The 16,045-nt window shown below is 39.8% G+C and overlaps 1 protein-coding gene and 1 non-coding gene across 2 annotated transcripts; both read left to right on the forward strand.

Moving 5' to 3' along the window:
* Positions 1-5,589: 5,589 nt before the first annotated feature.
* tgm2l (transglutaminase 2, like) lies at positions 5,590-13,423 on the forward strand. The gene is made up of 15 exons (XM_086029533.1): positions 5,590-5,726; positions 5,861-6,031; positions 6,429-6,659; positions 6,758-6,876; positions 7,095-7,223; positions 8,555-8,732; positions 9,071-9,212; positions 9,305-9,408; positions 10,236-10,378; positions 10,466-10,565; positions 11,539-11,684; positions 12,099-12,228; positions 12,337-12,497; positions 12,682-12,818; positions 12,916-13,423. Exons 1-15 carry the CDS (start codon positions 5,708-5,710, stop codon positions 13,076-13,078), a joined length of 2,073 nt encoding a protein of 690 aa, XP_085885659.1. The 5' UTR covers positions 5,590-5,707; the 3' UTR covers positions 13,079-13,423.
* A 1,547-nt stretch (positions 13,424-14,970) lies between these two features.
* Positions 14,971-15,053, forward strand: trnal-cag (transfer RNA leucine (anticodon CAG)). The gene has a single exon. It is a non-coding gene; the product is annotated as a tRNA-Leu (tRNA).
* The last annotated feature ends 992 nt before the right edge of the window (positions 15,054-16,045 follow it).

The raw sequence follows: 16,045 nt of genomic DNA on the forward strand, positions 1-16,045 counted from the left end.
ATCAATTAATCAAATATTAAAAAGTTTAGATGGATTAACGATGTTCCTGTAATTGGACTTTTCCTGTCTCAGTCCATCTATAATTTCCATGCTCCAATTTCATTTTATTTAAAAAATATAAAAATATTTACGAGTTATTATTTCGGCCGTCAATAACGGCTCTATTAATTCCAATCTAAATCTTTTGCACCACTGGGATGCCGATTTTTGATAAACGCTGTGGATTACCATGATCTAAGAAAAACAACAAGGCCCTGTATTCCCCCCCCCCCCCCCCCCATACACACATAAACAGTAGAGGACGCATTACATCAACTTCAAAATATTGACAAGGCTTTCTCTCAGGATGAGTGGCCGCAGGATGGCCTCGCATTCCCACAATGTAAACTGTTTACTTCACTGTAAAATTGTGAGATAAGAGGGAGAAATGACTGCTCTGGAATCTCGCTTGAGATAGGATTGAAGTTCAGGAGTCTAATTACTGGCAATGAGTTTCATTAAAGGGTAACTCACCCCCCTACCAGACCCTTGCTCCACCCCTCACTAATATTTGAAGACGGCGCTCAACGGGGCAATGGCTTGGAGGACCACTGGACTTGCGAGATGGGAGAGGGTTGGGCGTGATCTGGCTGTGATTGACAGTAGCAGTGACAAACTACAACCTAAATCATTTCTATACCATGACAAGCTATGTTAAACAAATGAACCAAATGCTATGCTAACAAATCACCAACCTGAAAATCGATATAAAGATGTTCGCAAACCCTACTATTGCAACTCAAACATGCTACGGCGGCGTGTACGAGACTGAACCGCTTATATACCCTATGGTAGCAGAGACTACGTCAAGATTCAGGAAGTGACATCAGGATTCCCTGCTAATCAAATCAGAGGACAAAAAGCCAAATTCACACGCAGCGCATTGTTTAACCTGAAGATGGCTTCACACAGATGGGTTTTTTTTTGCCCCAAATTCAAGATTTTAACAAACATGCACTAAAAAACAGTGACCAGGACATGTATACAGCATTAGTAGACAACCGTGTATACAGTTTAACAGAAAAAAAAGATGATTTGTGGGGTGGGCACCCCTTTAATGACAACACTTTATTTACAACTTTGTTAAGATGCATTTAGATTTACATAAGTACGTTTACATTGAATTTACCAGCTAATCTTTTAGATGACTTTTTGTAGCACGGTTGAGTCAAGTTGATTCAATAAATCATTTTTTGGGGTGCACTTTGTGTCTCATTAGAGGATATTAGAGGTAATCAATCTAATTTATAATCATCTGAATTAAACAGTCAGGGATGCATGGGTATGGGATTGGGCATCTCACTGAGAGCAATGTGGGATATATTTTGCTTACCCCAATTAGTTACATGAGAGAATCCAGTCTCGTTACAATGCAGTTCCCTTGTACATTACTGCAAACTACAATTACAGTGGAAAAAATGGAATGTCGAATTTACTCAATTTTATTTTGTCAAGTGGTTGCACAAAATAAAATCGTCTGCATCCAGATATATTTTTAAAGTAGACGTATCTACGTCTTCTTAAAGAATCTATCTGGATTCAGATGATTTTATTTTGTGCAACCGCTTGACGAAATAAAATTGAGTCAAGGATGCACAGCATTTTTTTTAGTGTACACTGTAAAAAATTGGGGAGTGATATTTGCTCGAAAAATCCTAGGATTTTTTTTTTCTCTCAGAAATTCTAAGTAAATTTTACAAGTAGAGTTTTGGAGTAAATTTTTACTAGTATATTAAATTAAAAAAGTCACTGAAGGGTTGAGGAAAGGAAAGGCACTAGGCAGTTCTTTTTTTTACCTAATTTCATACGCAAGGCAACTCAATGTGGTTGAGGATCGAACCCAGAAATGGCCAATCTACACCTGAGCCATGCTGCTCCGACTGTGTGTCAGTTTATTGCTGGTGTCTCCAAAAGGAGACCAAAAATGTCTCTTTGGAGGTACAATGATTCCACCTGACACCAGCAACATACTAAAACACAGTAGGAGCGGCATGGCTCAGGTTGGCTGTCTCACAACCTGGCGGTTGTGGGTTTAATCCTCAATCACGTTGAGTTGCCTTGTGTATGAGATGTGCTATCTAAATGAAACTGCCTTATATACTCCGCATCAGCCGTCGAGTGACTTTTTTTAATGTAATAAAATTTACTCAAAAACTATTCTTGTAAATTTACTTCTGAAAAATATTTCAGAGGTTTTTCAAATATATATCACTCCCCTTTTTTTCTCCACAGTGTACAGTAATGATTTGAATATACAGCATTATTAAATTAATACATCCCTGACAGTGTCTATCAAACATGAACATTATTACCTTTTAAAGGCAAAATATTTAATACAATGGCGGCACAGTGGTCGACTGGTTAGCACGTCCGCCTCACAGTTCAGAGGTCGTGGGTTTGATCCCGGCTCCGGCCTCCCTGTGTGGAGTTTGCATGTTCTCCCCGTGCCTGCGAGGGTTTTCTCCGGGTACTCCGGTTTCCTCCCACATTCCAAAAACATGCATGGTAAGTTGATTGGACTGTCTAAATTGCCCCTAGGTGTGATTGTGATTGTGATTGTGATTCAGTATGATTTAGCTTATGAGTTGCTGGGTGTAACAGGCTGAGAAGGGTGTTGGTTTTTACTGTAATCTAGGAATAGCACAACCTATTTCTCACCCATGTGCAAAGACATGAGTGGGAGATTTCAGTTGTTTGTTTTTGTTTTTTGTTTTTTACCTGACCTACCCAAACGAGGTCAAAAACTGAATATTAAACAATGGAAGTCATCGGTTTCAATGAATCTTTTCCCAAACCACACTCAAAAAAATAGCTCATTGGATGAACACAATTACATTTTGGGCAGGATTTCCATCCATTAGGGTTAGGGTTAAACTCATCTTTTCCAAGTATAACCAATAAAGAAAATATCTTCTTGCAATATGATTTAATTGAGTTGGTCAAACTCATCTTCATCAAATAAGGCCAAAACCAATTAAGTACTGTAATCGGCCTAAACCGATTTACCTTTGTTCAACTCAAAATAATAAAGTTGGTCTAAAGTAAAATTCTTTCATTTACAAAGTCCATTTTTATTTCATAATGGCCCTTTTCACAATAGCTGTTATATTTCATAATACCATTCTGTACGTGGCCCAGCGAATCACATAACTGGCCCCGCCTCATGTGACTTGATTGACAGAGCAAGTCATTGTGCTGAACAACGGCATTATGAAATAAACTGGCCATTATGGAAAAGGACATTACCAAATAAACATGGACTTTGTAAAAAAAAAAAAAAAAAAAGAGGAAAAAAAAGAACCTTTTTAAAATTTTTATAAAATAAAAGTTATTTAAAAAAGTATGATTTTGTCCAAATAATCATTATGAAATATTAATTATAATAAAATGATAAAGAACAGGTTAAGAACCTTACAATTTAATGGCCATATTATACATGTGTCTGTCATTTGTTAAAATAGTATTTATTTCAAAATGTTGTGTTAATATATTCAATTTTGACTCTTTTGGGCTTCCAAAGAGATCACTAAGAAAAGATTGAACATGTGCAATGGGTGGTCCCAGTTCAATGAAACACATTTGTTTTGAATTGATGTCGACCAGAAAGTATTTGTTTTGAGTTCATGAATGTAAAGGTGAAAGTATTACGTTACAGCAATTAAATGTAAATGCATTCAGTATTTAATAGTTTTTTTGAGCAAATCAAACAGTAATTTAATGTGTCACATCAAAGAAGGGGATGGATCAGTTGTGTGGGTGCGTGTTGGGCGTTCCCAGTTCAAAACGAAACCCATTATTTGTGAGATAATGGTGAGGTGAAAGTATTTGTTTTGAGTTCATGAATCTAAATGTAAAAATATTACGTTACAGCTAATTAATGTAGATGAATTTCGTATTTAATCGATTTGTTTGAGTAAATCCGGCAGCAATTTAATGTGTCATCTCAAAGAAGGGCTTGAATATTTTGTTTTGAGTGCATGCATCCCACTGTTGAAAAACACTTAGCTGCATTGATCTCTTCCACAAAGAGTTCAAGTCACGTCAAGTTTGAGGCAAACACTAGGATGTTGTAAAAACAAACGTAAATCGGAATGTTAGCTCATTACACAAATGCATCACAGAGTCAAATTCACATAAGGGGAAGTACAGTAATCCCCTGGAAATTCATGAATCACCATTTTTTAACTTAATTTTTCAGTAAAACATCAACTGTTCACCAGTAAAGAAAACACTGCCCTCTCTTTCTGTAATGCCCAAACTAATGAGCCATGTTTGGTGAACTCCTCCAGGTGATGCATTGAAAAGTTCAGATCGCTATTGTCAGGAGCAGAAGTTAACCGCTGATCAGCTGGTACTGGGTAACCTCTCAACATACGTTACAAGTGTCCAACTCCAGACAGAGTTGTTTGGGAAACAGCCATCCACCCCAATCCACCCATCTGTAAATTTAATTTGAAATAATATCAAAATGTTTTGGGTACATAGCTTGAGGTATGCGTATTTAGATCTGAAAATTGCAATAAAAAAAGTATAAAGATTTTTAAAGGAGTGTGTACATTATTCCCCTCTGAGACTAGTGAGGGTTCACTGCAGAGACTGTGAGTCCGATCGTAGTGAATGTAGGGGAATAGTGACTAATGGCTTGCAGGTGATTCAAACGTCATAAAACACTGTGTCAGTAATTCTCATCGATATAGCACAGAAGTGAGAAATCTGCACTACACTGACAGTCTGTTGAGTTGTGGACAGATTTCCTGTTCATCAATTGTGATATATGTCTTCCTGCCTCGTTTTGTTATACTGAGGAAAAGGCATTTTGGTCTGTCGGTGGGATGAAGGCGATAGGGTTAGCATTCTCGCACTTTGCACTCTCAGAAACCGGTGTTGCTGTCATGTGTAAATACAGCATGCATTAGTACATGTGTGTACAGTATCTTGCGCGCAAAATACAAAGCAGTCTGATACACGATGAATCATGGCATTGAAATGATGACCCAAAAGTTAGAAAAAAAAAAAAAAAGCTCAATGCAACAGTTTTGACTCATTACCGAGTAAATATTGAGAAACTCTTACGAGAAGAGGGAGGACAGGCCCGGTGCTCACAGTTATCGATGCTACGGGTCCTAGCAAAGTGATAACCACTGATGATTTTGACAAATGCTCGTACGAAATGCAACGTGCATGTCGCAATTAATGGATGTTTTCCATTTGAATTAAAAAAAATAAAAATAAAAATATGTGCAAGTGCAATGCCACTTTAGTGACCACTGACCCCAGTAAAAATGAAGAAGCTAGCACTGGAAAACCCACATGTCAAAGTGGAAACTAAATGTCAGTTGCAAAGAAATACGCGGTAAATAATAGAGCACCCTTGAAAAGTGTAGGTCAACAAAGAGCCCAGTGTACGCCCAGGAATGGGGCCAGCGCGAGGCCCGTTTTAAATGATTACACTGCAAATACACGAGAACGTGCAGCTACCGGAAGAGGAGTCCTTTTGGGAAGTGATGTTAGAGGTTACGCGGATGGGAAGCAGGGTGGAGTGTGTTTCAGGGGTGAGTGTCACATAGTGGGAGCGTTGGCCTTGGGCTGTATAAATACAAGACGGAGATGCTCACCGAGACAAGTGTGTGAAGATTCTTGAAGACACAACCTTTTGATAGGACAACTTATGATGGCGCACTACAGAGGTGAGTCTATCTATCCATCTATCCATCTATTGATCCATCTATCTATCTATCTATCTATCTATCTATCTATCCATCTATCTCATAAACTCTATAGTGATGTAAAGTGGGCTAATCCTAGCTCTGTCTGTCATTAGGTAACATTTTGGAAGTGGACCTGAAATGTCGTCAAAACAACTTGGCCCACCACACCGCGGAGATTGATTGGGAGCGATTGATTGTACGTAGGGGTCAGCCCTTCGCCATCTCAGTACAATGCTCAGAGTCTGCGCACCACGAAAACTCCGTGGCTTTGGTCCTTTACCTTGGTGAGTAACGTAGCAATGCTGGACTCAATTGGTTGGTTGGTTGGAAGGTCAGCCTTTTGTATAGGTCAAGGCTGTTAGTTCTAATGTGAATACTTAAGGAGGCTTGTAGTATCATTGCAGTAACACTCAATAACACTAATGTTCATCATCACAATGCTCGGATATTGGCTAAAAATGAAATGTGTACTGTTGATAATGATCTCAGAAGTGGTGAGCGTTTTGCTTTACTTGGTCAGTCATCCCAATAGAAAATCCATGTTTTCAACCAAAACAGTCTTGGTCCGAATCCATATTTTAAGTGTCACTACTCCATTTCACTGCAGTGACAATGGTGTAGGACTGTAGATGAGGCACTTCTGATAAATGAATGTATTCACATCATGTGTTGTTTGTTCAGGCAAGCGAGATGAGATGGTGATCAGGGTTGAGAAGGGCGGCCGCAGCAAAGACGCTTGGTGGTTTGCGCAGGAGCGAAGCCATGGAGAAATGCTGCTGACTGTCCACAGCCCGGCGGATGCCATCATCGGCCATTACCGTATGGAAGTGTTGGTGACGTCACCCAGTGGACATGTGCTGGAGAAAAAGGACAAAGTTTACTTTCACCTGCTTTACAACCCGTGGTGTCAAGGTAAAAAAAAAAAAAGTCTAGTGGTTTACGTGGCAGAAAGTGCTTATTTTACTCTTGCTTGCCAATTCTCATGATGATATTTTGAATGTGTTCCATAGATGATGCTGTGTACATTCCCGATGAGAAGCTCCTTCAGGAGTACATCATGAATGAGAATGGGATCATTTACGTGGGCACCTCGGACTACATCCAAAGCCGCCATTGGCACTTTGGACAGGTACGTGCTTGTGTGTGAATTGTCACAGCCGTGTGACAGCACAGACTATCAGCCTCATCATAAATTGTGCTCATTGGAGGAGTAAACTTCTCGAGTGAGGGTGTCAGAATGTAACCAGACCACACAAACAAGAGCGTCACCCATTTGCAATTTGATGGGAAAACTGTTCATCCATCGTCTCTGTTCCTCCCTCCTATTTGCGTCTCTTTGTGTCACAGTTCGAGGACAATGTGATGGACATCTGTTTCGAAATCCTCGACAACTCCAATGACGCCTTGAGAAACTCAGAGAAGGACTTGAAACAAAGATGGGACCCGGTCTACGTGGGCAGGATCATCTCTGCCATGGTGATGACAACAAAACAACGACACATTTTTTAATTAATGGCTGGCAGCCAGTCCAAGGGGTGCCTACCACTCAAAGTCAGCTGGGATAGTCTCCAGCTCACAAGTTATTAGTAGAGCTGGACTCGCACCCAAAATCTGTTTTCTCTATTCGTTTACTGTTTAAGCAGCAAATCAACTCAAATGCGTTACTAATTGTACTTTGACCGAAAGACACGTCATAGTCCAATAATATGTTGTCCAAAGCGCTTTGCCATGCCTCATATGAACTTTTTGGAAAACATCGGAGTGGCCAAGACTGTGTGCGTCTGACGCGTTACTGCAGCTGCGTCAAACCAATAGAAAGGTTTTCCTTTTTTAGTTTAAAATAACTTACTTTAACGTCCAGTATCCCTCGCCGTACATTGGCCGACGGAAGAACCCAGTGTGTTTTTTTTCCGCTTTTGGTAAAGTTATGAATCTATCCATGTTCTGTCATACCAGCTAGCTAGGGCTAAGCTAACCTTGAATCAATTTGTCTCTCCGGTCCAGTGTCCAAGTTTGGAAACTCCATTTGTGCTAGGCCAACAGCGAAGTAACGACTTAAGCATTGATAAACTACCGAGATGGGCTTTATTGACTGATTAAGATAATGCTCATTAGCCAGCGAAACATTTCCATAGACGCACAAACACTTCAGGGTGTTGTTCTCAAAGAGCGCACTTCACAGGACGCTGTGCGCTCTGACATATGTACGTACGTCACATCATGCGTTGCCAGTCAAACACATGCGACAATATGCGAATCGAATCCAAAAATTCAGATTCAGCATTCGTTTTGAACAGCCAATATACATCTCAATTTGAGTTACCAATGATTCGTGCACAGCTCTAGTTATTAGTGTGATATATTTTATCGCATGATATAAATTAATTTGATTTAATTGAACTTTTTTTCACAAACAGTGCTGTCAATCAACATTTTCACCTTTTCTCGCCACCTTTTCAAGTGGGTCATGTTTAATTTTATTTTTAGAATATGCGGTGGGTCGATGAAAGCAAGTAGCTGGCCACCACACCAAATGGCCCGGGGTTCAGAGTTTGGACACCCCCGCTCTACATTTCCCATAGATGTGAATGCGAGCGTTTGTTTGTCGTAATGTCACCTTCGATTGGCTGGCAATACTCTAGGATATACCTCGCCTCTTGCCCAAACTCAGTTGGAAAGTATTTCAGTAACCTGTGAGTGACCTAATGTGGATAAGAGCCACAGTAAATAGATGGCTAGAGAAAGATGACGAAAGAAATGAAAATTATGATGAAAAAGCACACTAAGAATTCAGTACGTGTGTCCAGGTAAACTCCAACGGTGACCGTGGTGTGTTGGTGGGCCGCTGGCAGGAGCCGTACTCTGACGGCGTCTCGCCTTCCAAATGGACCAGCAGCGTTCCGATCCTCCAAAAGTGGAGCAATGGCAGAGCTAGGCCGGTCAAATACGGCCAATGTTGGGTCTACGCTGCTGTGGCCTGCACGGGTGAGCTTTTGAAACATCTCAAAGTGTCCAGCTCCCTCGCAGAATTGCGAACTATCTCTTTAATATACACTAATCACAGAGACTTCGGAATATTTGGATTCCAGGGGAAACATGAGGATGAAACTAAAATGTAATTTAACGTTTCTTTCTGCGCACCTTGCTATTCTCTAACAAGGATATGAACCACAGGTGTTTGATCCACGAATAGACGAATACATTTCTCAGGGTGTCCAACTTCGATGTCTTTTTGTGACACTCCCAATCTCTTTGTATCTCTGTTGCAAAGTGCTCTGAGAACATTGTGTTTAAAGCCTGAATTTGTCTTGTGTTCCTGACAGTACTGCGCTGCCTGGGAATCCCGACACGTCACATTACCAACTTTGCTTCAGCTCACGACACTGATGGAAACCTTTCTGTGGACTTCCTGTTCAATGAAAGAATGGAGAGCCTTGACTCAAGAGGAAGGTCCGACAGCAGCTGGTAGGAGAGCGATCACAAGCTAAATTAAAAACATCTAGGGCTCCATCGTCACATCATATGTCATGCACATTTCTCTCAACCGCCCCTGTTAGGAACTTCCACTGTTGGGTTGAGTCCTGGATGAAGAGACAGGATCTCCCGCAGGGAAATGATGGCTGGCAGGTTTTGGACCCAACCCCTCAAGAATTGAGCGATGGTACAAATCTTTCTTATCTCGTCAACTTTGTTTAAGTAAGGAGATTTTCACATTTTCTGGCACGATGCCAATTGAAACCATTTAAAAATTTGCTGGGTAAAATTGATAAACTTGCCTTTTACAGAAAAATACCACTCTAACACAGTACTTCTCGAATCAGGGAGGAGTGTGATCCCGAGGAACCTTTATTTATTTATTTTTTGGCGTACTTTAATAAAGTGTCATTGTACATCCACTACAGTAGGTGGCAGTGGCATGCTCATGGTCACAGAGTGCGCAAGGAGTGTTAGCTCCTCTGCAGATGTGTACTTTCGACAATTTTACAGTTGTTGTGTCTGCAACATTTGTGTTCAAACCGCTGCTTAAAGTGTGATAGCGCTGCAACATAGATACTAATTAGGATTAGCGTTAAGATAGCGGACTGAAAGGCTAAACTATTTGGTTGCATTAAACAGACAAGGTCTTTATGTTTAGTTTGACAGTTAACATCAACTGGGAGTGTCAAACAGCTTGAAGCCCTATTTTTATTTTAAAGTCCACTGTTTTCCAAAATGCTTATTGTGAAGTAATTGGAGTTCACTGCCACCACAAAGCACTCATGTGTCAAGCCTGCATTCGCAAGTCACAGCAAACAGTTGGTCGAACAACGGCTCGAGTCTCGAAAAGCTGCGCTTATCACTTGTATCTCAAGGCACCGCTGTATCTGCAATTTAGTTGTTATAGCTGCAAAATGCCATCTTGCTGTTGATAAATCAGCATTTGCATTTCTAGACATCATTTCATCAAAAATGATGATGAAATGATTACTAAGACATTTTACTTCTCAGGGGAGTTCTGCTGTGGTCCATGTCCCATTACGGCCATCAAGGAGGGCAATCTGGGCGTCAAGTACGATGCTCCGTTTATATTTGCTGAGGTGAACGCTGACATCATCCACTGGATTGTCCGAAGAGACGGCCAACGTCAGAAGGTGCGCCTACACTACATTCATCCTCATCCCTCTAAGAAAGCCGTGCATGTAATTGATTTAAAACAATGATTATGCTTATTGTTACAGATCAGAGTGTCCCAGGACAGTATTGGCATGAACATCAGCACCAAAAGTGTTTTCAACAACAGCAGAGAAGATGTCACTTTACACTACAAATACCCGGAAGGTTAGTGAACAGTGGTGCCCTGAAAAAGTAACTTAGTTCCCTTACTGGTTACTTGATTTTAAAAGTTAGATTAGACATGACTTTGTTAGTTACATTGAACAGATGCTGACATAAAATTGACAACTAGTTCTGCCAATATTTCATTGGAAGTGATTTTTTTAACAGGGATGTTTAGAACGGAAATCAACCCAAACATATTTTTTTCAAGAATACGTTCTATGCAAGACCACTTGTTGAAACAGGATTTAAGAGTTAATCCACTCGTTTTTAGCCATCTCAGGAGGCGGCCATTTTGTCACTTCTGTCGACTGAAAATGACATTACAACTAATCAGGGCTCAGGTAACAACCAATCACGGCTCAGCTTTAGAAAACAGGCGAGCTGTGATTGGTCGTTCCCTGAGCCCTGTGTTGTGATGTCATTTTCAGTCGAAGTGACAAAATGGCCGCCCCCGGAGATGGCTAAAAACGGATGGATTAACTCTTATTCCACAAACGCAATATATATCAGAATGCTGTGTTTCAACTAGTGAGCCTGCTGGGAAAATTTTCTTGAAAAAATGTTGTATGTTGTATGTTTGGGTAGATTTCCCTATAAGAATTACATTTCTTTTTTAATTACAAATAAAATAGACAACCTTTTCTGACTTAACATAAGTAATTATTTTTATTTATAAAATGAGTCTTTATGAATTTCACAGAACATAAATGGGCTATGTATTTTTATTTTAAAGAAAAAGTCTTCCTAGATGTCACTTATCCTAAATATATATATACTTTTTAAAGGCAATCTGTTTTGGCCTGACATATTTAACTGTTCATATCACCATGGCAAAACTTAATGTTTATAATGTACATTGTTTCGATACCCAAAATAATACAAAGTACTGCATACTGCAGAGAAAATGATTTCCCCTTCGATGAATGAAAGTAATGATCAACGGTATCAATTAACGTCCTCTTTTTTTCCTCAGGCTCCAAGAAAGAGAGAGAGGTGTACGAGAAGGCGGGACGTCGAGGCAGAGAGCCGTCCACTGAAAGGGCAAAACCAGGCAAATTGCAGATGACCATCAAACATGGCAAACCTATATTCGGATCAGACTTTGACGTTGTTGTCGAGGTATGAGGTGCTTGGACAGTGATGAATGAATGCACTGATAGCACATTAGCAGCACTGTGCAAAAAGCTTCCAGCCACTTTGACATGGTATAACAGTAAATATAGGAGGCCTCGTTAATGACATGAATTGGGGTTCAATTGGAAATTGATGTTGATAGTTAGTCATGCAGTCTTAGGGATGGGTCCGTGCTACATTTCACCGCATTCTGCACTATGATTAGCTATGTGATTAAAATGTTTAGTCTATTAGGGGAAGTCACTGCCATTATTTCCGATGGCGATAAATGCTAATTATAACCTACTTTAAGTAGATAGCATAAATTGAGGGCAAGTGTTGTTTCTTATGAAACCATGGCAACATAATAATAATCATAATAATAATAATAATAATAAAATGAACTGATTCCATTTGCAGTTGAAGAACGACGGAGGAGTCGAAGCTCACGCTCGTCTGACCACGCTGGCCACGGCAGTAACATACAACTGTCTAAACCGAGGGGAGTTTGACAGACAAACCAAGAATGTCTCTGTGCCGGCCCACAAAGGTCGGTACCTGAAAAAAACATGCAAGCGATACCTCGACTCGCATTCGTGCCTAGAGGGGACGTGGCCTCGACTTTCAAATGTGCCGTCGCCTTAATGTGTGTGTCCAGTTCACAAGGAGGTGCTGCGCGTGCACTACAACGACTACGCCAAGTGTGTCTCCGAACACCATGTGGTCAAGGTGATGGCGCTCCTGGAGGCCCAGGGAGAGAACGAACCTGACATGGCCGTGGTTAAAATCCCACTTAGCTTGCCTGAGATGCTTGTAGAGGTGCGTAAAGGCTAACAGCATGCAGGTTTGCTAGGTTTGGCTTTCTCTCTCTTACAATGGAGAGGACCCCCCTTTGACCGGTATACTGGTCCGCGAACCGGTGGTTGTAGACCGCTGGTTTAGAGAATGGATGAACGTAGCCATAAAAAGCATCACGTGACTTTGTTCAATTGTCGTTATGCAGGTTCCTGGTAGGGCTGTTGTACATCAAGCAGTAACAGGCTCCATCTCCTTTACCAACCCTCTCCCGGTGCCACTGAAGCAGGGCGTTTTCACTGTGGAAGGGGCAGGCCTGGTGTCCCGCACTGAGGTCAAAATGAAGTGAGTACAGACTTAAAAAAAATACAGGCCCACAACTTCATTAGCGTAGCTGCTTTTTGGGCACATCATACCCTTTTTTTTTCTTCTTCTCTTTCAGCGGTGACATCGGCCCTGGTCAGAAAGTGTGTGTCAAGCTCAACTTTATGCCCGCGCGAGCCGGCGTCAGGAAGCTCCTTGTGGACTTTGACTCAGACCGGCTCCAAGATGTCAAGGGAGCCGCTACATTGATTGTTGGCCAATCATTCTTTGCGCTGAATTAGCCGTAATATCATTGCGACCGTTATATTTTCAGTTAGTGCATGAAACGCAAGGAAAAGCATCACCAAAAAAGGTTTTATGCTATTACTTCACATTCCTTATAAAGGCATCTAATTTCTTCCATGTACAGTACTTCATTGCAAAATGTAAGACACTCACAAATGACCACTGGCACAATCATCAAAATTCTGAACTCAGATATCGCAAATCAAATCAAATCTATTTTTGTATGCTTGGTTGAATTGATTTATCCCTAAATGTGTGAACTATTCCATGATAATAAGTGTGGAAAGCTGAAATGCAAGATTTGCTCAGGATTTTTTGAATAAAGATTTTTCTTGAACTGATTACATTGAGAGTTTTATATGTTGACTCTTACTGAGACATCAGAGAGGCTAATTTTTTATGCAAAGCATTTCAAGGAGACATCCGCCCATCCATTTTCGTAGCACTCGTCCTCAAAGCCAATTTTCCATTATACGTCCTAAATGATGCCAGAGAGAATTTTCAAATTTTGCAATCTGAAACCCCTTTAATTAAGAGTCCCTGTCTGTCATGATCTTAAACAGCCAAGAGTGGCTGTTTAAAGCGCAGTTATTTTTTCCCTTTTGTTCTAATACTGTTAATATAACTTTCGAGAATCTTTTTTTTTTTTTTGTCTCTTTACTGGAGCGTTGACCACACACAAAAACTAAGGTGGCCCTAAGGGTAAAATCTCAAAGTAGAAGCACGAAAGGCCCACGTGTTAGCAAACACTTGACTCTTCCCGAGTGCTGACATTTGTGTCATCCATGTGGCAAATGCCTCATAAAAGAGTTAAGATGTGCTTTTGGACACGAGCGAAGGGAAACATTTTGACCTTTGCACCAGCTAGCCGCTCAAGACTATCATCTTTTAAACTCATACAGGCTCATTAGTAAATATGAGGATATATACGAAGGGTTGGTTTATGTGACACCTTGTTCAAGTGCTGTTGATTGTCCTATTTGTAGAAATTCATAAACAAGGATGCCATCCATGTAGATCATTCTACTTTTTTTTATATTTGCACCTTCAACATGACTTTTATTACACCCACCGAATGTCATCTAATTTAAAAGTTGTTGTTTTTTTTAACTTCCATGTCACTTTAGGGGCTCCGTATAGAAGTGATTTATTGTTTTAACTTGGTTACCTAATTTTAAATCATTGCACTCAAGAATGACTAGTGTTACTTAAAATATGGCCTGTGTAGCTAAACCAGGTTTTTTTCCCCCTTTAACATATTGATAACTTGGTTACCTAATTTTAAATCATTGCACTCAAGAATGACTAGTGTTACTTAAAATATGGCCTGTGTAGCTAAACCAGGTTTTTTTCCCCCCTTTAACATATTGATAAAAAATTAAAATGTTAATTAATTAAAAATGTTTTTCAATTCGAACAAGACTTTTATAGTTCCAATGCATTATCATGGGTCAGCCTTTGGGTCAAGTCCCTTTTATTCAAAATTTTGTTTTGCATGAAAATTTTTAGGTCCACATAACACTCCTACATGTTTATTACTTTCTTCCATACCTAGGGAATGTTATGGGGAATGTTGGTGAGCATTGTTCACCGGCACATCGCCTGAGACCAAATTGTGGCTTTTATATGTAGGTATTTTCTGTGTGGGCCGAATTCGTAGGATTCACACAAAGCTGTTTTAATATTCTCCATTAGAGGGAGACAGAAGTCCGCGTTTGAAAAAGCTGCTTTTGCCTGCATCGTGCAACTGTTGCCTCGTGGAACAGACGCTCGAAGCCACTTTTGAGAAATAATATAGTACATTATATTATATTATATGAAGATACTGGGCCATTCGGTGGATTTATGAAAAGTATCTTTAAAACATTTTCTTTTAATCGCTCAGTACGTCAGGATGGCCGAGCGGTCTAAGGCGCTGCGTTCAGGTCGCAGTCTCCCCTGGAGGCGTGGGTTCGAATCCCACTTCTGACAATAACTTTTTTAACTAATACTTTTATAAAACCCCCAAAATATGTACTGGTCCGTACTCGGTTGGCCCACAAGCATATGTAGGGAACCTCTTCAACATGTGCTGACTGTAACTAGTCAAATGTGAAGTCCAGGGCTCTGAACAAAAATGTAAATATTGGCTATTGTGCCCTCCCGCATGTCAATTTAATACAAAATGTAGCCGTTCGTTCTAACTATGTAAAAAAATCAGATTATTTCATGTTTGAAGAGGTTTGAGTCCACATTTCCGTATTAGACACCTGTAGCCTGTGATTGGCCAATTTCGAAAGGGGGTGGAATTCGCTGAGCTGATTGGTTCACATGTTCATCAAGCTGCGTCAGAAACGTTGACAGGGTGAAACGGGTTTTAATTCAAGTTAAGATAAAACATAATATTAAATAATGTGATTAATAAATTATTATTATTTTCATTGTCTATTTTAAATAGTGGATAAACAAATAAATACATTAAGAAATTAATAATGATAATAATAATGGGCTCTCACTTGTATTGATAATAATAATAATAATAATAACAATAACAATATAATAATAATAATAACAATAAATAAAATAAAAAATACATCTGTTTCAGTGAGCGCTAAATAAATACAATTTATGAAATCACTTTTTGAAAGAGAAAAAGTTAATAGATCATTTGTTTTGAAAATATATTTGCTGAAGTATAACATGAGCAGCAGCAATAAGGAGTACAGTAGGAGTAATAAATTATGTTACAAGTGAAAAATATTTTTTGTAAGACTCTGACACGATAATTAGATTACATGTTTAAAACCATATGCCACTAGGGTGTAAGCCACAGACCAAGACCGAACAGTTATCAAAAATAAAAAATAATGGAGCTTAGCGTTTTAGACTAAAACACAAAAACTTTTAGTTTATACTGCACTTTTATCCGGATCCACATCAAACTAGAATGGGTTCATTGGTGGTCTTGTGCCAGCCAACCCCCT

The sequence above is a fragment of the Filicampus tigris genome, chromosome 4, assembly GCF_054856515.1.
Source record: "Filicampus tigris isolate MCC_2025a chromosome 4, RoL_Ftig_1.0, whole genome shotgun sequence".
In the NCBI taxonomy this organism is placed as follows: domain Eukaryota; kingdom Metazoa; phylum Chordata; class Actinopteri; order Syngnathiformes; family Syngnathidae; genus Filicampus; species Filicampus tigris.

Bases quoted from the DNA above. Each gene is read 5' to 3' on its own strand.
- tgm2l (XM_086029533.1), top strand. The intron at 7,224-8,554 runs GTGATGACAACA...ACGTGTGTCCAG, and splicing joins GCAGGATCATCTCTGCCATG to GTAAACTCCAACGGTGACCG. The intron at 10,566-11,538 runs GTTAGTGAACAG...TTTTTTCCTCAG, and splicing joins ACACTACAAATACCCGGAAG to GCTCCAAGAAAGAGAGAGAG.